This window comes from Pantherophis guttatus, chromosome 3 (assembly GCF_059756535.1).
Source record: "Pantherophis guttatus breed Tessera chromosome 3, ASM5975653v1, whole genome shotgun sequence".
Lineage (NCBI taxonomy): Eukaryota > Metazoa > Chordata > Lepidosauria > Squamata > Colubridae > Pantherophis > Pantherophis guttatus.
In genome coordinates, this window is record NC_142065.1 from 11729553 (window position 1) to 11756557 (window position 27005).

The 27005-nt window shown below is 42.6% G+C and overlaps 2 protein-coding genes across 4 annotated transcripts in view; one reads left to right on the forward strand and one right to left on the reverse strand.

The window, feature by feature from the left end:
* The window catches only part of LAMA5 (laminin subunit alpha 5), a 236639-nt gene extending 233162 nt beyond the window's left edge, over positions 1-3477 (forward strand). For both annotated transcript variants that reach the window (XM_087889038.1, XM_087889037.1), the window contains exon 80: positions 1832-3477. In XM_087889038.1, coding sequence (XP_087745164.1) covers positions 1832-1974 — 143 coding nt within the window. In that variant the 3' untranslated portion in view covers positions 1975-3477. The remainder of the gene's footprint in view (positions 1-1831) is intronic.
* Positions 3368-25984, reverse strand: ADRM1 (ADRM1 26S proteasome ubiquitin receptor). Of its 2 annotated transcripts, XM_034433149.2 has the most exons (10): positions 25677-25984; positions 19392-19602; positions 18321-18437; positions 17400-17523; positions 16566-16652; positions 14982-15063; positions 8121-8356; positions 6368-6525; positions 5378-5480; positions 3368-4358 (listed from the first exon to the last, which is right to left on the reverse strand). In XM_034433149.2, the coding sequence occupies exons 2-10, from the start codon at positions 19599-19601 to the stop codon at positions 4252-4254; spliced, it is 1224 nt and encodes a 407-aa protein (XP_034289040.1). In that variant the 5' UTR covers position 19602; positions 25677-25984; the 3' UTR covers positions 3368-4251. The 2 variants fall into 2 exon arrangements, with proteins under 2 accessions (XP_034289040.1, XP_060545578.2); XM_060689595.2 differs by lacking the exons at positions 3368-4358; positions 5378-5480; positions 6368-6525; positions 8121-8356 and adding an exon at positions 12048-13346.
* Positions 25985-27005: the final 1021 nt, after the last annotated feature.

Consider the following 27005-nt stretch of genomic DNA (forward strand, 5'->3'; position numbering starts at 1 on the left):
CGTTCTAGACCTACAGAACCTACAGACAAGAAAAATGGGGTTGGTGTCTAAAATGTATGAGGAGCAATTGCTGGAATTGGATGCGTCTGCTCTAATAGAAATAAGGTCTAGGAGTGATATAATAGTGTTCCGATATCTGAGGGGCTGCCACAAAGACGAGGGTGTCAGCTTATTTACCGAAGCACCAGAAGGCAGGACAAGAAGCAATGGATGGAAAATAAGCAAGGAGAGAACCTATCTAGAATTAAGGAGGAATGTCCTGCCAGTTAGAACAATTAATTGGTGGAAAGGCTTGCCTTCAGAAATTGTGGGTGTTCCATCACTGGAGCCTGCAAAAAGAGATTGGATAACCATTTGTCTGAAATGGTATAGGGCCGTGATGGCGAACCTATGGCACATGTGCTGGAAGTGGCACACACAGCCATCTCTCCGGGCATACCAGCCGTCGCCCCTTGTTCTTCCGGGTTCCGGTGTGCACACGCACGGCGGTCAGCTGGTCTTCTCATGTGCGGGAGTGCCAGAAACCGGAAGAGCAGCTCCCTGGCATGCATGCACACGCTGGGAAGCTGAGCTTCTGGTTTCTGGCGCGTGCATGCGTGCCGCCCAGCTGGTCTTCGCCTGTGCATGTGTGCCAGAAACAGGAAGACCAGGTGACCAGCACACATGCCGGAAACCGGAAGCTCAGCTTTCCAGTGCGTACTGGTGAACTGCTCTTCTGGTTTCTGACGCTCCCATGTGCGCGCTCCCGTTTCGGCCCTCGGTGCTGAAAAGGTTCGCCAACATTTGTATAGGGTTTCCTGCCTAAGCAGGGGGTTGGACAAGACCTCCAAGGACCCTTCCAACTCGTTATTCTGTTAAATAAAAGCGGGGGGGGGGGGAAGGAAGGAAAAAGATAAGGAAGGGGAAGGGAAGGAAGGAAAGAAGGTGTTGTGGCTCCGTTACCGGAGCCTGTATCATCGTCAGGAGAGGACTCCGAGAGTGAAGGGGAGGAGTTGGCAAGACCTCCCTCTCCAGGACCCTCCTCTCTGGCAATGCCTTCGGTGTCCGCTGAAGGGCAAGAGATAGGGCCGGGGCCAAGCACGTCCACGCAGCCACAGGTGGACAGTGATGAGGGTAATGAGTCTTGGCTGGACCCACGCCAGCGTCGCAGAGATAAGCATGCGCAACAGAAGGGCGTGCCCGAGATTAGGCTGAGTCACTGGACCACACCCCACAGGATATAAAAGGGAGCGTGGTGGCCAGTCAAACCTTGTGACAAACAAAGCTGAAAGCTTCCACGCCATTCTGCATTGCTGGACTTTTGCTTTAAGACTGGATTATCTCTGGACTTGATTGTAATTATTGAGCTGCTTTCCTTTGATGTATCAGAAGTGGGGAGAAGTTATGTCTCCTCTTTGTAAATAATAAACTCTTGGCAGGCAGCCACTAGGTTGTTGCTAAATTCCGTTATCATAAGGAAAAGGATTTTGCCAGCTGGTTTGGTCTTTAACTCCTGAACGTCTGTTGGTGTGTGTGCGTGTGGTTTAGGACAGAACAGAAGGGAGGGAAGGAAGGAAGGAGGGAGGGAGGGAGGGTTATCTTGTGGGCAAGGCCAAAGGATCGCAGAGGGGATGGGGCAAAGCTAACTTTTTCTGGACAAGCCACCAACTTGGACAATTTGGACCCGGTTCAAAAAAAAAAAAAAAAGGTAATTCTGAATGTAATGAGCAGCACAGATAAGGCTCCACTGGCTTGATGCTCCTTGATGCAAAAGTGACTGTAGTTAAGATTTTCTCTGTATCAAGTAATGCTGGTTTCTGTGCATAAAAATATTTTTGTTTTCCTTTTCCAGAACTCGCTTCACTATCCCATACGCGTCATCCTCCGTTTGTGGGTTGCATGAAGAATATGGTGCTCAACCGAAACCCAATTGACATCAGGCAAGCTGGCTCAACCAGGGGCTCCGTAGGGCTCAGTGGGTGCCCGACTGGGTAACCGAAGCTTCCTGGCATGTGTCAAATCAGAGCCGCAGATGGGTTCGTCACCCTCCCAGAAGGCGGGCGGAACGTCTTCGTGATGCATCTCCTTGCCAAACGAAAACACAGGGTTCCACAAAAAGAGTGTATATAGAGCAAGAGGAAGAGCTGCGGTGGGGTTCTCGGCTGTGCTCGTTAATTTGTAATATATTTGCACATTTCTTCCAGTATATTTGGCAGTAGGGTATTTCAAACAAGGCCACATGGTGTGCGCTTTATAAAAATATTTATAACGGGTGTTAGGAGGCCAAGGTGCTCCCTTGCACGAGGGAGGCAAGTCACAGTGATGCCTTAAGCAACAATTTCGTCAAAATAATACAGAAGGTGTTTCAGCCTATCTGTATATTGTGGAGTTCTTGGTGCTTTCTTAAGCTTGGTTCTTTGCTTGGAGATGTTCCATTAAAGCAGTGTTGTCCAACCATGGCAACTTTAAGACTTGTGGACTCAGCAAAGCTGGCTGAGGAACTCTGGGAGTTAAAGTCCACAAGTCTTAAAGTTGCCATGGTTGGACAACACTGCTTTAATGGAACAAAATTTCTGAAAGCAAAGCAACTTTGGAGAGCACCAAGGACTCCAGTTCAACCCTGAATTGCACACGCTCTCTTCTATTGGTATCTGCGTATAAGTTTAACCGCTGCAGTTCTAGTTAGTTTTCCAGAGACGGTTGTCTGAATTTTTTTTTACGGAGGTGATGACAAAATGGCTGCAATAGTGCAAAATAACACCCAATAATGCAAAAGGCCCACATAGGCCCTTTTCCTGCAGATACAAATTACGTTTGAAATTTTGTCTTCGCCAACTTCCCGAAATTGATCGAGGAATGGGTTGGACCTTGCTCAATTAGGTTTGTACATCAAGTGTGATAGAATTATCATGGATCTGGGGTATTTTGCGGTTCAGTGGTGTGAGAACCTAGCCAGTCCGTGATGATCGGCTATACTGTGGTTTGCTTAATAGCACGAGAGTCTAGATCTAGGATTTAAGTGGATTTTGTGACTCCAGGCAAAAACAGGGGGCTTCCCTTCATATATTAGGTGCTGTTGCTGCAGTCTGCATTTCAGTGACATTAAAGGAAAACACAATGTCCTCTGCTCCTTTCAGAAAAAAAACACACCCCAATCTTTCACTCTTACTGTTGTGTTATGTCTTCTTCAGTTTTAGTATCACAACTTCCCTTTCCATCAGCTAACTTCCCGTACTCCTCAATATCAAATCAGGTTCACTTGTGCACTTGAAAACATCCTGGTATGTTTGTGACCCCATCACATTGGGTAAGACAGCTCTAAAAAGAATTTTATTACTCATCAGTATATTGGTTATTTTAATGCTGGGGTACATATTGCAAAAGTGGATTTTAACTCACCCTGACTTTTATTTCAGCAACTTATTTTGGGGGCTGAATAATGAAAGCAATATTTCTGTACATCATTCTACATACTTCCAATAAATTTTTCTGATTGTTCTTTTCTTGTAATATTTGTACACAAAGTGGCCTCAATGCAGGAGAATATGTTTGAGTGAATGCGTTCATAGGATGCCACGAAAGGGGATACTGATCTTCCCGCTTTATACAATGTGAATTACAACCAATTGTAATTGGTTGAATTGCTTGCAAGGGTTCAATTCTATAACCTCCCCGGATATCAATATTTTTTGCCAGTTATTTATCAATCTCAGGCCATAGCCATTCTTTTATCACCTTGGGTTATATGCCCAGCCCACCCTTGGAGAAGCCTCTTTGCAAATGGAGCTTAAGTCAGTTAGAAATATCTGGATTTGTGGTTTCTGTGAAAATATTCTGCTCAAACAATTCCTCAGGCCCCATATTATCCAACACAGAGGGAGGGGAGGGGATCAGACTCTCAGGAGCCCCTCAAATCTTTAATGAAGGCAAGAAGTCAAATATTCCACCAAATATACACACCCAGGTACAATTGGCTAAATATAAAAAATATATATATAAACTAACAGATGTAGGCTAACCCTTCAAACGTAAAAGCTACAGTTTTACTGGATGCAAGATTTCCTTTAGTCCAATCGAATCTTTCCTAGGGACAAGTGGTGTCTTAAGGCTAAACAACTGCCTGGGCTGTAGCAAGAAATGGGGGAAAAAAGTTATTTCCAGAAAGAATTTTGGGAGTGAGATCCTTTACTTATAGATTCGATACACGGAGTCAGCTAGGGATTCTACTTAAAGTTAATATCTAGGAGTATTATTCAGACACAATTAAGAAATCTAATCTAAACTCATGTCTTCCTCTTCGTCCTTCTTCTCCTTTGCTTCTCCTTCCTTTTGGTCGGATTTGACGTTGTTCTGCATGGCTTTTGCAAACGCCTCTACATCTAGAAACAAAACACATGAAATGGGTAATTCAGCAAGAGAAAAGTATGAAAGACAGCAGGCTGCCTTGTGCACATTTGAAGCGTGTAGTCGCAACACACAACCTGCAACAGCATGGAAGGTTTGCAACAGGACAGCTGCAATTTGCAAAGTCCAAATGATAAATCCTTTGCATAAATACGTAAATAAATAAAAATTATTTCCCTTCAGTTTCCAAGAAGCTGGATATCACACTTTCCATTTCACTATGTTTTAATAGTACCGTGTTTCCCCGAAAATAAGACCCTATCTTATATTTTTTTGAACCCTGAAATAAACGCTTGGCCTTATTGCCAGGTGCTCAAAAGCCCGATTGGGTTTATTATCAGGGGATGTCTTATTTTGGGGAAAACATGGTAGAGATTTTATTTATAATTTAGATCTGTAAGTGCTTCTCCACTCGGCCTGCATTCTTGACAGCATGCAATTAAAACTTTAAAACTAATATTAAACAAAAGAGAAGGGAAAATGACATGCAGCAGCCAGTTTTACCTGTCTATTTCAGACCTTGGGAGAACAATCAAGTTTTTAAAGAACATCTAAAAATTTGTAGCATCAGGATGACCCGAAACACTTTGGGTTTTCAAGATGGAGCAGCTCTGTAGTAGCATTCTTGGTTAAAGCTCTCCTTAACTATTCAGTAGTAAGGATTCAGCTAATTCTCTACAGCCATTTATAGCACAGATAAGAACGCCCAGACATAGGAAGACATAAAGGTGCCAGGCTTTGAAACACCACATGAGCAATGGACAATCCTGAATAGGATTCGTGTGGACTTCAACTCCCAGAGTTCCATATACCAGCATGCTAGCTGGGTAATTCTGGGAGTTGAAGTCCACACTTTATAAAGTTGCCCATGGCTGAGAAACACTGGATGAGAGTGATCCAAAAAGCCTTCTAGGAAACAGAGAATTCAAATCTCACGACTTATTACTTCCATTCATGATTCAGCAGCTCCAATTAGCTACACAAATGAACTTACCGCCTTTATTTGCTGCGTCTATGGCCTCCGCGGGTAAGCCAAATTGGCTCATCAGGGGTCCCAGCTGCCCAGAAGCCAAGGCAGCACTGAACATGCTCAACGCCTGCAAAATGAAAAAAAGACCAGCTCATCCTAGGCTATCAAAGATTCTCAGATTCTGAGAAAATCAACCTGCTTCTATCTTCCCAGAGGCAGACTACAGACGATCTTTGTTCCAAGAAGATTTAGTGATAGGAGAAATCAAAAATCCAGCTCCCACTGGGCTACATGACCACAAAAGTAGATGAGGGAATCCTTCTCATGTACCTGTGATACAATCCAATCAAGGTCAGGTTTCATTCATCACATTTTCTTTCTATCCTAGAATATTATTGCTCTAATTTCAAACCTCTGCCTTATAATTTCTTGATATTTCAATCAGAGCTAAAAAAAAAAAAATTATTCGAAAAAAAATTATTCAAATATATGTGCTAGTCATTCCCAACTCTAGGGGGCGGTGCTCATCTCCGTTTCAAAGCCGAAGAGCCAGCGCTGTCCGAAGATGTCTCCATGGTCATGTGGCCGGCATGATTAAATGCCAAAGGCGCACGGAACCCTCTTACCTACCCACCAAAGGTGGCCCCTATTTTTCTACTTGCATTTTTTACATGCTTTTGAACTGCTAGGTTGGCAGAGGATGGGACAAGTAATGGGAGCTCACCCTGTTACGCGGCACTAGGGATTTGAACCGCTGAACTGTCGACCTTTTGATCGACAAGCTCAGCGTCTTAGCCACTGACCCACTGCATCTCTTTCAGCATTTGCTTAACCACCACCCAAAAAAAAGGTTGAAAAAGAGTCCAGATATGTGATGCCTTGCCTTACAACTACAAAAACTTACAGCTTTAACTCTGGACTCAATTACGGTTGAGGAGTGCCTGTACAAGCTAACTTCTTATTCAACTTGGGACCAAGCTCTGCTCTATCTTCCACTGACATTAACACGGTTACCTGATGGAACTGCGGAGAAGTGAGCGTGTTCTGAATCTCCTCTGCCGTTTGCGGCAGAGATTCCCCTGAAGGAAGGTAAGGCAGCAAACGCTCTTGAACTTCTGTGTTGGCCAGAATAGGTGCCATTATTTCTGGAGTAAGCACACTGGACAGGTCAACTGTGGAAGAACACAAGTAGGATGGTCTCTTGAGGTACGTGGAATTAGCAAAGATGCTACAGATGATCACAAATTCCAAGAGTAACCTGGGAATCCCCCCAATAACTCTAAAAATCCTATACTACATCCTAAACATGCTAGTTCAGAGGTGTCAAACTCGGGTTGTCATGTGACACATAGTGACTTTCCCCCTTTGCTAAAGCTGGAGTAGCCAGTGCATGACGCATCCGGCCTGCAAGCCATGAGTTTGACACCTCTGTGCTAGTTGATTCTAACCAACCTGTTGTGGCCCGCCAGCTCTGCTGACAGAAGACTCAGACGGTGAGGGGGTTGGGGAGGAACTTGGGCCAGTTCTGGAGCCTGGGAAAGGCTCTGATGGATGCTCTGCGTCGGACACAAAGATAGAGCCAGGCCCACCGGGCACTTCCCAGCCAGGGAGGCAGCTGCCTTTGGAGTCAAGAGATGAGTGAGGAGGAGGAACAGCTGGGGCCTGTTCCAGATGCATGTATGCGCAGAAGAGATAGGAGAGGTGAACAACGGAGCCGGCTCGGGAAACAAAACAATTGTGGACGCTGATCGGCCCCTCCCTGGCTGGGGAATAAATAGGAGGAAAGGGGAGTGGTTTGGTTGTCGCAGACAAGCATTCGCATTTCTGGAAAGTTTGCTCCTTGTGTGTTTTGTGTGACAAAGACTGCCTTGCCAGAACTGAGGTTTGTCTACTTCTCTGTTTGAACTGACTTAATTTGCAGCCTCCCAGCTGGTGGCCTTACATTTATCATAACAAGCTATGATAAGGACTGTTTCAGTTACCATATTTTTCGGTGTGTAAGACGCTCCGGACTATAAGACGTACCTATCTTTTTTGCTGAGGAAAAGAAGAAAAAGAAATCTGCCTCTGCCTCCCAGCAATTTTGGCTCGTTGCAGCAAACAGCAAACGGCCTGCTTTACTTTCATTTTCGTTTTCAGCATAGCTTGATTAGCAGAAGAAAAAAAAATCTGCTCCAACAATTTACCTCCTTGCAGCAAGCAGCAGAGGCCTGCACAAAACAGCTGAGAGCAAAACAGCCGACTCAGGAGGCCAACGGACAGTCAACTTGTGCTAATTAGGCTGTGCTGAAGCTGAAGCGAGCCGTTTCTTCTTGCTGCTTGCTGCAAGGAGGTAAACTGCTGGGCGGCAGAGGCCAAAGGGTGGGGGCCAGTGGGTGGGCGGGGCTACATTCAGTGTATAAGACGCACCTAAATTTTCACTCCCTTTTAGGAAGGAAAAAGGTGTGTCTTATACTCCGAGAAATATGGCAACTCCTTGCAGAACTCTTGCCTGAACTTTCTGTTGGTGAATGCAGTTAATTCCCAATGTGTAAATAAAGAGGGGGGGTTTCTTTGTGGGGAGTCGGTTTCTTGCTTCTGTGAAGGCCAGGCCAGAACAGTACCAAACAACAGCTGCCTAACACTGGTTCACACTGTTGCATCTGCAGTCCAGAACTTTTTAAGTAACTCCAGGCCAGAGTAATAAAGACTGTGAGATGTTAGGATGGAAGTTTGAGGAAAGATGCACGTTTCGAGAGACATACTGAACGTGCAACCCTCTTTTTACCTTGCTGTCCTCCTGTTCCGGCTGGTACATTCATAGTAGCTAAGATGGTCTGAAGATCACTCAGCTGGATGGGTTGCGTAGGGCTTGTTGCTGTGCTGGTCCCGTTTCCTGAGCTCGGAGCAGGACTAGGACTAGTGGCCGTGGCCGTGGCAGCTGCAGGAGCAGCAGGAGCCGGCGTTACCCGTGTGGAGGAGGTACTGGAGGATGGTGTCACAGCTGTTGACTGACTGCGAGAACTGAAAAGATTTCGGAAAAAAATTCTGCAGCTGTTATTTCTCAGCTAAAGAAGAAGAGGGTTAAAGAAGTGAAAAACCCAAAGACCTTTTCATTTAGGTCACCATCTATTCTTCGTTTGACAACTCCTTAGGATTCTTCTTTTCGGTTTCAAACTCCAACTTTTTTTTTTTCATCACAAGCACAAAATCCAGAAATGAAATGTTTCATCACTTCGGTTTTGCTGATTATCGTATTTTTCGGAGTATAAGACACACCTTAGTTTTTTTGGGGGAAAAAGCTGATTGGCAGGTGGATCCGCCTCCCGGTATACCTCCAATCAGCTGTTCCCAGAGGTGAATTTTAGCAACAGGTTCCTTGGTTGTGAGCTCTGTGCCTTGCTTTTTTTTTTTTTTTTTTTTTGCTTTTTTTTCTGCCTCTGAAAGCCTCCAAAACTGAGCTTCAGAAAAAAAGCCTCTGAAGCTGTTTGGGGGCTTCTTTTCTGAAGCTTTGCTTCTGATGCTTTTTTCAGCCTCTGAAACCTCCGTTTGAGAAGCTGGGCGGGGCTACATTCGGAGTATTTTTATTTATTTATTTTATTTATTTATAATTAAATTTATATACCGCCCTACTCCCGAAGGACTCAGGGCGGTGAATAGCCAGAAAGTAAAATATACATGATACAAATGTTAACAACCATTTAAAATACATTAAATACTTTGGCCAGATTTAAAACACTCCAATTATAAAACCAATTTAAAAACAATTAAAAAGGGAGGTTAGGCCAGACCAGCCTGCTGGAATAAGAGTGTTTTGAGGGCGTGGCGGAAAGTGCGCAGATCCGGGATCCTCCGTATCTCCGGGGGGAGCTCGTTCCAGATGGCAGGTGCCCCCACAGAGAAGGCCCTCCCCCTGGGGGCCGCCAGTCGACACTGTTTGCCCGACGGCACTCTGAGAAGACCCTCTCTATGGGCGCGTACTAGTCGGTGAGAGGCTATTGGTGGCAGAAGGCAGTCTCGTAGGTACCCCAGTCCTAAGCCATGGAGCGCTCAGGTGGTAACCAAAACCTTGAAGCGCACCCGGAAGACCACCGGGAGCCAGTGCAGCTCGCGCAGGAGGGGAGTCACATGGGAGCGCCACATCGCTCCCGTAACCACCCGTGCAGCCCGAGTATAAGACGCACCCAGATTTTCACCCTCTTTTTTGGGGAAAAATGGTGTGTCTTATACTCTGAAAAATACAGTAGATAGATTTGTTGTTAGAGAAATGGCTAGTATATACCAATGTGTAAAAGTAAAAAGTTGAGGCTGTAATTGTTATCTTCTACTGTGCTGAAAATAGAAGTTGTTGTTTTCTTTTCCCCCATATTTTCTCTCCCCCGCTCCGTTTTTCCTTCCCCTAATTTCCTGTTTCTATTTTCCTTTACATTTTATACTTGGATAAAAGAGAAGTCATAAAGAATGTAAAAAGAATTGTAAAAGTCTTTTACATAAAGAATTGCCAAAAAAATACAAACTCTTAATTTATAAAAGGCAAAAAATGATTTCATCTTACAGCCATGATTTCAGAAGTACAATTTTGGAGAAACGTGACACAAATTTTGGTTGCTATAGGTGAGACCCACCATTTTAAGTCACATTTTAAAAACGCTATAAGTAGAGAAGTAGCCTTCCTTTAAATTGCAAAACACATCCTGCTAAACAAAGCATTCTACACCCAAACCCAGGTACAACTTGCAGAGAAGTCCTGATTGGTCCATAGAAAAGAGGACGACATTTAGCACACCCTTTCCCTGGAAAATGTTAAATCACTTTCACGTCTGCATCTCTAATGCCCCATCGGCAATGAAAGAATAACACTGGTCTATATATCTATGAAGATTCTCCATCATCCAAGTCATGGTTGTCCCAAAGGTGCTTTTTCAAGAGGCAATGGGACTTCGTTTTTTCTTTGAAGAGATTTCCCTTCTCATCTGAGAAGCTTCTTCAGCTCTGATTGGAGAATTCCCCACCATCCAGAGCTGAAGAAGCTTCTTCAGAAAAAAAGTCCAGTTGCCTCCTGAAAAAGGCAACTTTGGGATGCCTGGGCTATATAGTTAACACAAGAATTGTTGAACTAAGAGGTACAGATATTTTTTTCCAAATAAATGCAGTCCTCGACTTATGACCAGTCACTTAGCAACTGTTTGAAATTACGACCCCCAAAGAGGTACTTACAACCCAGTTCCGAAGTTTCCCCAGTCACACCGCACTTGGCAACCAGGCTGCATTTATGGTTGTTTGCAGCATCTCTAACAGTCACATGACTACAAATGTTGATGTTTTTGCTAAAAACTGGTGTTCCGGTTTTCAGCAAAAACACGCCATAGCAAACAATGAGTTCATTTAACGATCATGGTGTTTGCTGAATAACTGCCTCAAAAAAAGGTCATAAAATTGGATCAGTCATGTGAGGATCTGCTTTGCAACCCTAATGGGAAGCTTCCATTGCAATTGTAAATCAAGAACTACCTATACAAGCATAATTCTTTTTTTAATAGTATTTTTTATTATAGAATTTTCTTTGTTATATATATATATATATATATATAAAATTTCCATATCCACAATGGCAGTGTACTGACTGGGTATAATCTTTTTAAAATACAAGTAGTAAAACTTATACACACAATAACTATAACTATTATTCTCAAAATCTATTCACCATATTCTTCACATATCCTTATTAAACATTTTCCGTTATTTAATTAAACAGTTTGGTTTTGTCTATAATTAGTTAATATCAAGCATTATAAACATCACATAACCATCACATTTGTAACCATTATCATCCAAATCTATTAATCATCTTTACTTATCCTCTTTATTCAATGTTCATTTTTTAATTACACATTTACTTCATTTTTATTTACATATCCTCCTGGATTCTAAATTTCTAACTTCTGCTTCTATTTTCTAACCATTTGATAAAATAATTCCCAAGTTAAAAAGTATTGTTTCCTCCTTAGCCTTAATTTTCAATGTTAATCTAGCACATTCTAGTATTTTCTTCATTACATTTTCCTCTATAGATATGTTTTCATTTTTCCAGTTTTGTGCATACACAATTCTCGCTGCTGTTACATGTAAAATTAAATATGTATTACTGTTATTATATTTCTCTGGTAGGATACCCAACAAGAACATCTCTAGTTTTAGATCTATTTGTTGTTTTATCATGCACGCGCACATCTGCGAACTGGTAGCGAAGGTAAGTGAATCTGAACCTCTTGGACCTCTGTTCTCATTTCTGGCGACATCTATATCATATCTATTCTAGACTATGATTGGTGTCTGTTCGAATAGAATGTATATTAGTTTTTCTTTGGAGTTAACTCTCTCCATATATCCTGTATGCCTATTACTTGTGTCATTTCGAAAAAAAATTTTGGGGAGTGTCCTTATTTTTTTACTTTTTTTTGCTGCATCTATAGTCTAGTTTGACATCCACAATTGCATTGAAGTCTCCTATCATACATATGTTTCCATAGTCCATTTCAATTATCTTCTTATGGAGTTTTTTTGTAGAATTCTTGTTTGTTATTTGGTGCATATATTGCAATCAAAAGAATCTGTTTCTGATTTATTACAACCTCAACCATCAATATTCTCCCTTCTTCATCTGAATATACTTGTTTGACTGTTAACGTTTCTTTAACACATAACGGCACCCCTCTTTTATTTTCTTTTGTTGTGCTAATGCCAAATATAATTTCCTTTTTGGGGTATTCCAATAAATTGCCATGTTGTTTTTTAATATGCACTTCTTGAAGACAAATTAGGTCCAATTTTAATTTTTGTAGTTTCGTAAACATTTGTTCCCTTTTCATAGGGGAGTTCAATCCCTTTATGTTAATTGATAACATCTTTATTTCTTCTTCCATCACTTCATTTATATATAGGTTTTACTTTCCTAGTTGTTCTTGCTCTTGCACCTTCTCGTTCTGCTCGTTCTCTTTTTTCATTTTCGCTCTCTTCTTGTTGCGAAGTCTTTTCTTCTGCTTGTATTTCTTCTTGCCTTTTACTTTCTATCTCTTCCCTGCTTTCCTGTTCTTCACTTGCAGTAAAATGATGATCAAAAAATTTGTGTGCTTTATCTAGTGAATCCAGTCTAAATCTTTTATTTTGCCAAATAACCAGGATTCCCTCTGGTATCAGCCATCTGAAAATCACATTATACTTGATCAGTTGTGTTGTCAGAAATTGATATTGTCTCCTTTGATCTCTTACTCTCCTAGGGACCTGTTTCAAAGTCAAATTTTGTTTTCCTTTATATTTCAAAGGCTTCTCTCTTGATCTTTTGAGTATTTCATCTCTGAATGTCTTTTTAGTAAATCTCACATGTACCTCTCTTGGGAGTTTATGTCTTCTTGCGTAGTTTGAATGAATTCTAAATATGTCACTTATTTCCCGTTGGACCTCTCGTTTAGTTTTCTGTAGAGCTCCAGCCAACAACTCTGTCATCACGTCCATCAGGTCTTCCCCTTTCTCTTCTTCAATATTCTGGAATCTCAGGAAGTAAGCTGCCTTTTCCATCTCCAGGACAATTACTGTCTTCTCCAGGCCTTTATTAACTTGTGCTATTTCCTCCACTTTTTTCTCTGTTTGTTCTGCTTTTTCCTCCATTTTCTGTATCCTCTGTTCATTTTTACCTATCATTTGCTGAAAATTTCCCATTTTTTCATTCAACTTACGTATCTCCCCCCTCAACTCCCTTATTTCATTTTTGATCTCCTCATGATTTTTTGCCATAGTTTCTTGGGTTTTGACCAAGGCCTCTTGAATTGATTGAAGCATCTCTTGTATATTCTGAAGAGAGTTTGATTTCTCCAAACCCAACATACTTTCTATAGATCTTTGACTGGATGGGCTGGATACTGCTGAAGAAGCTTCTTGGATGAGAAACGAAACGTCTTCAACGAAAAACCAGAAAGTCCAGTTGCCTCTTGAAAAAGGCACCTTTGGGACGGCTGGTCTATATAGTTAACACAAGAATTATTGAAATAAGTCAGATGCACTGATATTTTTTCCAAATAAAGGCAGTACTTGACTTATGACCAGTCGCTTAGCAACTGTTTGAAATTACGACACACACACCCCTCCCAAAGAAGTACTTACAACCCAGTTCCAAAGTTTCCCCCGTCACACCGCATTTCAGGCACTTGGCAACCAGGCTGCATTTATGGTTGTTTGCAGCATCTCTTGAGTCACATGACTACAATTTTTGATGTTTTTGCTAAAAACTGGTGTTCCGGTTTTCAGCAAAAACACCCCATAGTGGATACTGGGTTCATTTAACGATCATGGTGTTTGCTTAATGACTGCCTCAAAAAAAGGTCATAAAATTAGATCAGTCATGTGAGGACCTGCTTTGCAACCCTAATAGGCAGGCTCCACTGCAATCGTAAATCAAGGACTACCTGTACAAGCATAATTCTTTATGGGGGGCTAATATAATGAGCTATAAAAGTGCCACAGAATGCTGACAGCTCTCTGAATTGTTACAATCCTCCTTGGATCGCCATTGATGAACTGACAATGTCCCTTCCCATCTCACACCTGTAGGTGCAAAACTGGCACTGAAAAAGCTACTACTTACCCAGAGTGTCCTATAACTGTGGTAACTTTAAGATGCCAGCATGGCTCAATTGGTTCAGCTAAAGGAGATCTGATTTTGTGGCATAAAACTGTTCTACTGTGAGGCTGAGAGGTCTCAAAACATTAAAGGTAAAGGTCCCCAACTCCTGGTCCGTAGTCTGCGGCATGCTAGAAACCAGGCCATGCAAACAAGTGAAGCCCCATCCGTGAGATGCAGGTAGCATGTGAATCTCCCCAGGGGTGAAATGCTCCCGGTTCGGACAGGAAAGGCTGAAGAGGTTGTAGAAAAAATGTTTTTAAAAGAAAAAAAAGCCTCTGCCGATTAGGTAACTCAGTTGGGATCGTCAGAGGCTTTTAAAAGCATTTTTTTTACAACCTCTTCAGCCAAAGAGGTTGTAGAAAAAATGCTTTTAAAAGTTTTTTAAAAAAAAAGTTGGCCACACCCACCCTGTCACATTACCCCACCATCACCAAGCCATGCCCACAGAACTGGTAGTAACAAATTTTACATTTCACTACTGAATCTCCCCCCCCCCTCCGGTCCACTGAAAACCCTTTCTCCACAGGACCGGTCCCTGGGGCCCGCTGCCCTAACCACTCATGTCCAACTCTAGGGGCAGTATAATGAAATTAACTTCTATCTGTCAACTTGCAAAGCTTTCAAGTTGCCATGAGCAGGAGGGAGGGAGAACTGAATTCCATACATTTTTTCTGACCGCAATCAGGAGGGTGTTAGGTTTCACAGCCAGCCAAAGTGGGTAATTGGAGAATGTGATTTATGACATGGCCAGGGAGGATGGGAGAGACAGGGTCATAGGGGGACGTAAATCTGTGTGGGGTCAGTCCTAACTGCATCCCAGTATTGCCGGAATGTTGCTCCAAATAAATCACTATATTTCCTTTAAAGTTTGGATCATGGCTCATGAATTAATTAGGACATCTTTCGGAAACTTGACACTATCCCTACCTTAATATGTAAAAGGGCATTTAAATGGTAAGTTAAACTTCTTACCTGGAAGAAGAGCTGCTCGTTGGAGGCCCCCCACTGCCCAACAGACTAGCCAGACCGGGACCTGTTAGAGCACCGAGTCCACCTATCGGCACAATTAACAATAAGAATTTTTTTTTAAAAAGTCATTTCTTAGAAAAAAGTTTATCAAGACATGTATTTGGAAGAGTTTATTCCACACCTAATTTCCTTTGGTCTCTCACAAGAGGCCAAATTGTGCATTCCCACATCATAAAACTGTTATCGGTGAGAGGACCTCTTAATCTTGTTGCACTCTCTCAAAAAGAATCACAGAAATTATACCTGTAGTAGCATGTCTTCCACAAATTTCATGTATCAAACCAATCTTGAATCAAACATGATCAAATGAAAATCCAAAATTCTACACCAGTGATGGCTAACCTTTTTGCCGTCGTGTGCCAAAAGCGGGGGAAGCACAGGGGGGTCGCGGTGCATGTGCCCACATCCATAATTCAGTGCCCCCCACAGTCACCTGAAAATCAGCTGGCCGGCACACGCATGCGTGCTGGAGCTGAGCTAGAACAATGTTCACATGCCCACAGATATGGCTCCGCGTGCCATCTGTGGCACACGTGCCCTAGGTTTGCCATCACGGTTCTAGACCATACATACTGCAAATGTTGGAGATCAGTTGCAGCAATTTCAGGGCAAAGGTTCACAATTGTTACCATATTTAGAAAACTATGTCCTATTGTGGAACCCTGAATAGCAGTAAGTAAAAAAGGAAGCACATTAGCCATGTGAGCAATTATTCTATTAAAGGAACCTCTCACTTTATTACTTAACACTCTGAGCCCCAAAGTCAAGGCCTCAGCAACCAGCCAATAGTGATTATAACATCAAATTATCTATTCCTTCCTAAAGCATATCTAGGTACACTTCCCCCAAAGTATCACACTATCCAAACATGCTTACTGAGGATCTCATGGCACACTGAGACAAGTGAATGAATGAAAGGGAAGGGGAGAAAAGGAAAGAGGGAAGGGAATGAAAGGAAAGAGCAAAGGAAAAGGAAAGAGAAAAGGAAAAGGAGGAGAAGGAGAAGAAGAAGGAAAGGGGGAAAGAAAAGGAAGGGAAGGGAAAGGAAGGTTAGTTTTGCTTAACATGGAAATATTTGGAAGCACAATTCTTAGGTCTTTCATATACCAGAAAGCAACAGAACAATTCTACCTGCATTCATGCAATAAGAGGAGTTTGGCATCAATTCAGTGGCTGGCAAAAAGTCTTGCTGGTTGACCAACCACTGAAGAAAACAAAACGGTTTAAACCAGGCCTGTCAAACTGGCAGCCCATGGGCCGGATGCGTCATACGCAGGCCACGCCCACCTCAGCTCTGCAAAGGCAAAAAATGTTGCAATATATCATGATATGTCACATGACGCGATCGAGTTTGAAACCTGTGGTTTAAACTAATGCTCCTGCATCCCATACTAATATTCACAAATCAGGGCACTTTGGTTTAAGTATAGTCTCATCAGCGGCAAGATAGCAGTTTTCTTAAACTAAAAGCAAAGACAAGATTTAAATAAGTATCATTCTCACATAAATATCATGAAAGCACTTTACCAAGTCCCCCTAAGCCCGTTGGTCCAATCAACTGCATCAGCTGGTTATGACTCATGTTTCCCAGAAGACTTTGCAAGCCACCCTCACCTAAAAAGAAAAATAAGACAAAATGTTTATAACTATGTAACTAAATGCCACCCAATGCAAACTGCTTTTAATAGAATAAAAGCTTTGGTGCTACATTTAACAGATAGACACAAAAATGCATTTTCACACCTTCTTTTCAGAACATTTTCCCACAATCCATAATCCATACGAAAAATGGTTGCAGGAACTGGGTATGGCTAGTCTAGAGAAAAGGAGGACTAGGGGTGACATGGTAGCAGACTTCCAGTATTTGAGGGGTTTCCACAAAAAAGAGGGGGGGTCAACCTATTTTCCAAAGCACCAGAAGGCAAGACAAGAAGCAATGGATGGAAACTAATCAAGAAGAGAAGCAACTTGGAATTAAGGAGAAACTTCCTAACAGTGAGGACAATTAACCAGTGGAACAGCTTGCCTTCAGAAGCTGTGGGTGCTTCATCACTGGAGGTTTTCAGGAGACTGGACAGCCGTTTGTCTAGAATGGGAAAGGGTCTCCTGCTTGAGCAGGGGGTTGGCCTAGAAGACCTCCAAGGTCCCTTCCAGCTCTATTCTGATTGATTGCACATACTAGGCTGCCTAAACTAAAAGTATATATGCTACTATCAAAGCATGTTTTTTATTATTTTATATGCGATTTTGATGTTTAGCCAGCATCAAAGATTTTATAACTGGATTTCAAATAAATCCTTAAAGAACCAGAACTAAATGACTAATCCTGAGCAGAAAGAGCTTCTTGGAAAAGGCACCTACCTCCAAGGGCAGAAAGTTCATGGCCTCCACTTCCACTGCCTCCTAGAGCTCCAGGCATGGGTGGATTGTTGAGGTACTCATTCACCTTACGACAGTGCTCTTCGTCTTTCTCCGTCTTAGGTTCCTGAGAAGAAAGAAAAAAAAAACAACCTCATTTTTTCAGGACAGATGAGTAATTCTTAACATCTTAGCTTTCTCAATAGAAGAGGTCCTCAATTTATGGCCAATTAGAGAGCATTCGAGGTTACAACGGACCCTTCCCCAAAGTTACATATCGTGTTTCCCCAAAAATAAGACCCTCTCTTATGTTTTTTGTCACCAAAAAAAGGCATCAGGTCTTATTTTTGGGGGGGGAGGGCGAGGACGTCGTCCACTGACTCACCTCACTTGCGCGCGTCAACCCCAGCCTCTTTTTTGCTGAGGCCTTCAGGAATTTCGGCTGGCAAGGTTTTCCTGAAGGCCTCTGCAGCCAATAACAGAGCTCCAGATCAATCCAGCACTCCGTTATCGGCTACAGAGGCCTTCAGGAAAGCCTTGCCGGCTGCAGAAGATATGAGCCAAGTTGTGCAAGGCCTGGCTGCAACTGTCTGAAGGTAAGTAGTAAGGCAGCTCACACACACCCCATCCCCCACCCTAGCTTAATTTTTACCTGTGCACCATGGAGTGGGCGGGGTCTTAGGGCTTATTTTGCGGGTAGGGCTTATATTGGGCGCACGTGTAAAACTCAAGCTAGGACTTACTTTCTGAGTAGGTCATATTTTGGGGAAAACATGGCATAACCTCGATCCAAAGTTATTGTGGCTGACTCTTCCCTATCAATTTCATGATTGTTCTCACTCAAAATCTTGGCATTGTACTGTACAGCATCAAACTAAAATTCCCGGAGAAGCGCAGGACACAGAGACTGAGGAACTCACAAACCTGCATCCAGAAGAAAAGTCTCTTGGATCCAGCCTTGAACTTCAGCACAAAGACACGGCCAGTAGTACATTGAGACACCCTTTTAAATTCACAGTCATCAGGAAATATAATCAGGTCCTAAAAAACAAAGGCAGTATCTAAATACTTACAATATCAATCAATGCTGATCAATAACTAACTTCTCAATCTACAATAAGGGAAAAGGAAAACTTCATGTTTGATTGTTCCCTTGGAAGGTACCATTCCAATTATCTTGGGGAAATCAAATCTTCTAGATCAAATGTTCTCTCATTCCCATCTATTGCTCAGCCAGAATTTGGGGATTAAAAGATGCCTGAAAAACCACAAACCAATTCCCTTTCTTGAAGGTTCCTTTTCAAAGAGGAGAAAAATTATCACTGGATAGTTGACTCAGTATGCTTCATGAGAAAAAAACAGGATTTTCCGGGGAAAAGCAGAAAATATAATTTGTACACAGTTTGAATTATATTTTATCAGCATGGTTTTCAAGGAGGAGCTGCGAAAGCTAGATGCAAAAAAAAAGTAAATAAATACTTGCCTCTATGCAGAAAGAGGTAATTCTACATAGATTCATATATTCTATATTTATTCTGTTTCTTGCTAAAATAGAAGTACGAGAGAAAAGGGAGCTAAACTATGTTACCCCAAAGCATGTAACTTAATTTCTTATTATAAATGAGAGCCAGTTTGCTCTAGTGGTTAAGGTAATGGCCTAGAAACCAGGAGCCTGTGAGCTCGTCTCACTTTAGGCATGAAAAGCTATCTAGTTGATTTTGGGCTAGTCACTTTCTCTCCATCCGACCCATTTTACAGGGATGTTATGGTGGGGAAAATAGAAAAAAGGAGTGTTATGCATCTTGGTTGCCTTGAGTTACTGAGAGGTGGAGTAAAAAATCTAATAAATAAACAAGCATAAAAAAAGTAAAGATAAAGGTTCCCCTCGCACATATGTGCTAGTCGTTCATACAAATGTTCTATTTTAGCTATCAATGGGCAAACATGCTTTAAATCTATGTAAGCACAATCCAATGGCTGGAGTGTTCCACTTACATCCTCCACATTCCCAGATGTCCTGTCTTTCCAACAGAAGTGAATAAGGGAATCATCCGTTTGCTGTATGTAGACAAGGCCCTTCCTCTTATCAGGGGTGACCGTGCTGCCTTTCAAAGACATCTTTCCTGCCCGGAACTCAACGAGGTATTTGCTTGATGAGCCCCGAGAGCCGGGCACCAAAGTTGGGAATAAAGCACCAGAAGACATCCTGGAAAGAGATAAGATTCATCATGAACGCTTCTCTTACAGTCATGACAATCACGTTTCCCGAGAAGTAATGTAGATAAATATAATTTTGGCAGCTGCACGGCACCAAATCTGACCCCCTAATTCAATCCTCCCTACGATGCCCGTGACGTCTTCAAAGAAAACCAAGAAAGTCCAATTGCCTCTTGAAAAAGCACCTTTGGGACAACCATGACCATAGACATTTAGCTATGCACTTTGGGATGAACACCCTTCAAATGGTGCACAAGTATGAACGGATTTCCAGAAAAAAAAAATTTAGACTACAGGAACCATTTGCGCTTCAGTCTGAGATGCAGACAACATAGACTCCTCCCCAACAGCCTATGCCTGTGTTCAACATTAAAGGACACAGGGAGGAAACATACTGCAGAAAGCACAGCTCCACAACATAATCCTTTCAGCAGTTCCAAGAAGGCTCCAAACCTATTCAGGTGACCCTGAAGACAGACAAACCTCCAAGTAGCCTCTAGGACTCTCTAAAAGAATGCAAATGACCAGCTATCTGCAAGGAATATAAATCCTTCCATTCCCCTCCATCCAGTCAGAGCTGAAGAAGCTTCTCAGATGAGAAGTGAAATGTCTTCAAAGAAAAAACAAGGAAATACACTTGCCTCTTGAAAAAGCATCTTTGGAACAACTATGACCTGGATGACTGAGAATCTCCATAGACATTTTCTTATGATGTTACTGTTCTTAAGCAATTTCCCACTTGGGTTGCACCAATTACAGTATTAGTTTTACCTGAATGTGGTGTACTCTCTTGCAAAAATATGGATAATTAGGAACACAGATCCAAGTGTTGAAGCAGCTACAATATCATAATTTTCATTAATTCTTGCACACCCAAGAAATAGGTTTTTCCCCCTCTTTATAACTAGTAACCTGCCTCTTCACATTCAACTCCAGTACCAATCCTTCAATGCAGAAAAACAATGCAGACAAATGATAACAAAAGGAGAGTCCAGAGTCAGGTATTATTTCAGAAATATTTGATGCAGATTTCAAGAAAGAATTCTACACCATTATTAAAACAGAGCAGTTGCCCAATGAAACAGCACAAAAGCCTAACTAACTACCGTAATCAGACTTTTGAGAACAGTGCTTATTTTAGAAGAGTATTGAAACCACTGAAAGAAAGCTATCTTTCCTTATCAGATAATTACACACCTATGTGGGCAAAAATGAAAAACTGATCAACATGAAAAGTGAGGCCAACCTTAGAAAAAACTTTTTCAGTATTTATTTTAAAAAGTAAGTGAATTGCTTCTAGAGTGAAAACATTTTTCAAAAAAAACGTATTTCCACAAAATATTGGCAATAATTTAGTAACTGTATGGGGTCCAATCCAGCAAAATAAAAATATTATTGCCAATTGCACATTTCTTCAAAGAAGCTCAAATCAAACTGAATTTTGTCTTGAGGGAAGCAACCTAGAACTAAGGAGAAATGTGCTGAGAGAACAATTAATCAATGGAACGGCTTGCCACCAGAAGTTGTGGGTGCTTCAATTCTGGAGGTTTTTAAGAAGAGGTTGGACAGCCATTTGCCTGAAATGGTATAGGGTTGGAGCAGGGGTTGGACTAGAGGACCTCCCAGATCTCTTCCAACTCTGTTATTCTGTTAATTAATGGACATATTCATTTAGATTTCTTGGCAGCCTGTGATTTGCCATTCCTTTTTTCCTGGAAAGATTTTTGCCCAGTCTAGCCTGAAGAATTTTATCCGAGTATGAACGTTGTTTAGCTTTTAACTCCAGAAAATATCACTCAGGTACTTAAATAATAAAGAAGAATGAACCTGCGGAGAAGTTTCATGTAAAACTGAATATCTAAGGCAGATCTATCCACATTCCAAATATAAAAGCTTTTTGCACAACAGCAAGTAGAATAATAGCCAAAAAAGTCCCCACTTTTCTTCAGTCCATGAAAAGATGGGCCTTTTTCTCCTTGTTGGATCCCTGATCATATTTATAAACAGCTGTTCTGAAGATCTCCAAAACAAAGGAAGGGTAAGCAAAGGGTTCTGAAGGAACCAATCAGTGTTCCTCCCATACAACTGGCACATGCTCCCTGCTTTCATGCCTTAGTTTTTAAGCCTTCATCCTATTGCTACATCCGGCTCTCAGATGATATCTACTCATGCTCATCTACTCTTCCAACTACATTCTTCCTTTAAAAGCCAAGAAAGTCACTTGGGAGCCTTAGGCCATGACATAAGCGCTTTTTACAACAACAGCACTTTGGTGTATATATCAAATTATTTTTAGGTAAGATTATCAGAGATTTGCAGAAGATGACTTAGCAGAATAAAACTTGTCAAACAAATACTAGTTTTCCAATTGCTCTTCTTTAAGCTTTGTATTCACTTATCCAAGCTCTATTTAAATTATACATCCAGTCTACTCCTAATAGCAGAGTGCTACAAATTTGCTTTATTCAATGTCTGCAATTTTGAAGAGATAAAGTAAGAATATTCATTTTTGTTCCTTCAAAATACACAAAATGTGCACTCCTCTATTACTCACATTAGGTGGAATGTAATAATTTTAGTAAGGTCTCTTCCAAATAACAACCTACCTAGTAAAGGAAAGCTAGAAAATAAGTTTAAAAGAATTCAAATGCAATAGGCTACAAGGCCATCTATGCCATACGGCTCTGACTTTATCCGAACAGTGTTGGGGAAAACTTAGCATTAGGGCTAAAATACAAATATTACAAATCCTGAGAGGCTGCAGTACCAGTTGCATCAAAATGCATAAATGTTTGCATAAAAATATTCTGGTTTTGGTCCCAGTTGATGATGCATCATAGTCATGTAAATGAGTCTATTGATGTATATATGTTTTTCCAACACTGAGCTCAAATATCACCTTTGCCATAGGTATTTATTTATATCTCTTTATTATTTTTGCAAATAACTCAAGGCTGGCAAACATACCTAATGCTCCTTTCTCCTATTTTTCCCACAAGAACAACCCTGGGCAGAGAGGTGACTGGCCTAAGGTAACCCAGCTGGCTTTCATGACGAAGGCTGATTTGAACAGAGTCTCCCAGTTTCTAGCCTGGTACCTTAACCACTAGACGAACTGGCTTTCTGTATACAAGTCTACCCCATCTACAATTTGGGGAAAATTGTAGTAAACCAATAAAACAAATTGCTCCATGAACTTTATTAGCTGGCCTAGAAACCAGGAGACTTTTGAGTTCCAGTCCTGCCTTAGTCATGAAAGCCAAGAGAGTCAGCCTCTCAGCTCAACTCTCTTACTGGGTTGCTGTTGTTGGGAAAATAAGAGACAAGAGAATTAGGTATGTTTGCCACTTTGAATTGAACATATACCGTATTTTTCGGAGTATAAGACGCACTTCCCCCCCAAAGAGGGTGTGTCTTATATGCCGAATGTAGCCCCGCCCACCCTTTGGCCCCCACCCTTTGGCCCCTACTTCCCAGCAATTTACCTCTTTGCAACAAGTAGCAAACAGCCAGCTTCAGCACAATCAGCTTGCAGTTGATTGTGGGTTGGATTGGTCTCCCGACCCTCAGCTGTTTCAGGCTGCAGGGATTGCCATTGCCTATTGCCCTGCAGGCCTCAGCTGCTTGCTGCAAGGAGGCAAATTGCTGGGATGCAGATTTTTTTTCTTGTACTAATTAGGCTGTGCTGAAAACGAAAATGAAACTGAAGCAGGCTGTTCGCTGTAATGAGGCAAATTGCTGGGAGGCAGAGGCAATTTTTTTTTCTTGTTTTCCTCCCCAAAAAAGGTAGGTGCGTCTTATAGTCCAGAGCATCTTATACTCCGAAAAATATGGTAACGCTATATTATACATACACATAGGCTGGATAATAAACTAATAGTAACTACCATTCTATATTTTAAATATTTCAAGAACACAATATAAATATATTACACACATATTAGTCTTATCACCTTGACAGACTTAACTGAATGAAAAAGTTCCAGCATGTACAGGTAATCCTCGGCTTACAATTTATTTAATGACTGTTTGAAGTTACAGTACTAAAAAAAAGTGACTTATGATCATTTTTCTTATTTATAACTGCTGCAGCATCCCTATGGCCATGATAAAATTTGGATACTTGGCAACTGATTCATATTTATGACAGTTGCAGTGCCCCAGAGCCACGTGATCACCTTTTGAGACCTTCTGAGAAGCAAAGTCAATGGGGAAGCCAGATTCACTTACCGGTAACCATGTTATTAATTTAATGACTGCAGTGATTCATTTAACAAATGTGGCAACAAAGGTCCTAAAATGGGGGGTAAAGCTCACTTAACAAGTGATGCTTAGCACGAGAAATTTTGGGCTCAATTGTGATCGTAAGTCAAGCAGTAGTGGACTTTACGAAACGGAAGCAATTAAAATAAACTCAAATACAACAAGGTGGCAAGAACAAGTGTGGTTTTCTCAATGTTTGTGTTCTCTCAAACCACCGACCTCAGCAGGCTTGGGAGACTAAAAGGCTTTGCCAAAACAAACAAGTAAGGAACAGGGACAATCCCACGAGGACGAGTCCTGGCATCATTTGGGCCCTGTGGAAAAGGGTAGGTTTGGCCGGCATCCTAAGAAGCATGAATCTCACTATTACAGGCCCCTCTTTTCTTCAGTTGCACCCAAACAGACAAAACTCCCTGCAAGCAGAAAGTTAGCAAAGCAAGGAAGTATTAACTCCAAGCTCTTCCTGGGTAGGAGGCCATGATGACTCTTCCCCTTTTGCTCCCACCGTTTCCCCAGTCAATCAGAATAGAAATCAAAACCCACAGATTACTTCTTGTTGGCAAGTGGTTGCCAAGGATCAGCCAGAACACATAACTGAGTTTTGAAACTTGGGGAAATCAGATCCTCTGGAGATGAACAGAACAGAACAAAATAACAAGACCTGGAAGGGCCCTTGGAGGTTTTCTAGTCCAACCTCCTGCTCAGGCAGGAGACCCTAGACCGGGTGTCTGCAACCCGCGGCTCTGGAGCCGCATGCGGCTCTTTGGGCCCTCTGCTGTGGCTCCCAGTCCCATCACTGGCTGGCCCCTCCCCCTCCCCTCCCAATCATTTCTCGCCTAGCCTGAGAAGGTAAGGGCGACGGCGGGGTGGGGGATGGAGAAGCAGCTGGGGCTGATTCTCCAGCACCTCACTCAAGAAGCTGGAGCTTCTTCTGGCCATGTTGGTGCTGAGAGAAGGAGGGAGGGAGGGAGGGGGAGAGAGAGAGGGAGAGAGAGAGGAAGAGAGAGGGAGGGAGGGAAGGAGAGAGGGAGATGGAGAGAGAGAGAAAGGGAGATGGAGAGAGAGGGGGAGGGAGAGAGATGGAGAGAGAGAGAGATTTTGTGGTACCTGGTGTGGTGCTTTTAACAACCTGTTCTCTGCCCAAATGACCTGCTGGGTAGGGGTGGCTTGGGGGGGTCATGTGACTGGGTGGAAGTGAGTGACGTGGAGTTGGCCACGCCCACCCAGGTTTTGTGGCTCCCAGTGGTTTTTTTTTTCTGTGACAAACAGGTGCAAATGGCTCTTTTTGAGTATTTAAGGTTGCAGACCCCTGCCCTAGACCATTTCAGACAAGTGGCTGTCCAGTCTCTTCTTAAAAACTTCCAGGGTTGGAGCATTCACAACTTCTGGAGGCAGGTCGTTCCACTGGTTAATTGTTCTGTCAGGAAATGTCTCCTCAGTACTAGGTTGTTTCTCTCCTTGGTTGTTTTTCCACCCATTGATTCTTGTTCCTGCCCTCAGGTGCTTTGGAGATTAAGTTGAAACCGCTCCCCTTCCCCCCAACTTCTTTATGGAAGCCCCTCAAGTACTGCGATACTTCTTCAGCCCAACCTTTCTAAAACCGCCCCTCTGAGCCTCACCTGGGCGTATTCCACCCGCTCACGTTCCCAACCTGCCATCCCTCCGGAGGGGTAGGGTGGGGGTTGAACTACAATTCCCATCATTCCCAACTCCCCGTCCGGATTTGAAGGGTGCGTTTGAGTGGTTTGAGAAAGGCTACCCTCACCCACAATCTTTCCGGCCGCTCCCGCCGACGGTTACCTGTCGCCTCAATTGGGCCTCCCGCCGGTCGCTTCTCTTCCCCTCAAAAAGCTTCGACGGTCTCTTCCGGCTCCCCTCAGCTCTCCTTCCAGTCACAGCGGAAGCCCGCCTTTCCTTCTTCCCTTCTCCTCTCCTTAATTGGCTGGCGGTTTCCCCGCCCCTGCACTTCTCCTTGGTCAGAAGCCATGCCACTCAACGTACGTAGGTTCAGGCTCTCATTCTCCCCCTGTCGCGAGCCTACACGGACCAGCATGCACCGCGCTCTGAGTCGCTCTTTCCGCCTGCCTTCGGCTATTGTGCTGTGTCACGTCGGCCGGGTAGAAAGGAAAGGGAGGGGGGGAAAGGGCGGGGCTTCGGAGCTACGGAAACGTTGGAGAATCGCGTCCTACGATGGAAGCGTAGTGTAGCCTGGAAGTTTGCAGTGTTGGATGTTGCGCTGACGCAGATCTTTTTCTCTATATTGCATTTAAGCTAGATAACCATGCACGATAATTATCCATTTTTTAAAAAAAAGATTATTTTAATCCGCTTCCTCCTCAGCCTATTAGGGCGGCCAGTTCTCCTCTCCCACGAGTTCGAGCCCAGCCAAGTTTCATTTGTCTGCAGGGTACATGAGACACGTGTACTGGGGTTGTTTGAACCAAGGTGGGATTTCCTTCCAAGACTCCTCACTGAGGATCTTTGCAAGCTTGTTTTCGCTCCTAGGGCAGCTAGAGAAGGAAAGTTCCAACAATGCGCCTCCTGATTAAAAGACTCAAAATACCTGAAACTCACCATAGCCTAATGCTAGATACAGGTAGTCCTCGATTTACAACAGTTCGTTTAGTGACCGTTCAGTTACAACAGCACTGAAAAATGTGACTTAGAACCGCTTTTCAGTTACGATCTTTGCAGCATTCCTCATGATCATGTGATCAAAATTCAGATGCTTGGCAACTGGCTCATATTTATGACGGTCGCAGTATCCTGAGGGAAGCCAGATTCACTTAACAACCAGGTTATGAGCTTATCAACTGTAGTGATTCACTTAACCACTATGGCCAGAAAAGTCGTAAAATGGGGCAAAACTCACTTAACAAATGTCTCCACTTAGCAAGAGAAATTTTGGGCTCAATTGGTGTTGTAAGTCAAGGACTATGTACAAAAATCAGAGCTTGCTATTATGACGGATAATACAAAAATAAAAACGAGGCCGCATCTTCAAGGTTGACCGTTACACAACCGGATCTTTCAGGGAGCTGCTGGAAAAGCGGACAATGCAGTACAGGTAGTCCTCGACTTGCAGCCACAACTGAGCCCAAAATTTCTCTTGCTAAGTGAGAAGGTTGT

Bases quoted from the DNA above. Each gene is read 5' to 3' on its own strand.
- ADRM1 (XM_060689595.2), bottom strand. From the start codon at position 19,601: ATGTCTTCTGGTGCTTTATTCCCAACTTTGGTGCCCGGCTCTCGGGGC. The intron at 17,524-18,320 runs GTTTGTGAGTTC...CTTTCTTCTCAG, and splicing joins GACTTTTCTTCTGGATGCAG to GAACCTAAGACGGAGAAAGA. The intron at 15,064-16,565 runs GTAAAGTGCTTT...TTGTGCCGATAG, and splicing joins AACGGGCTTAGGGGGACTTG to GTGGACTCGGTGCTCTAACA.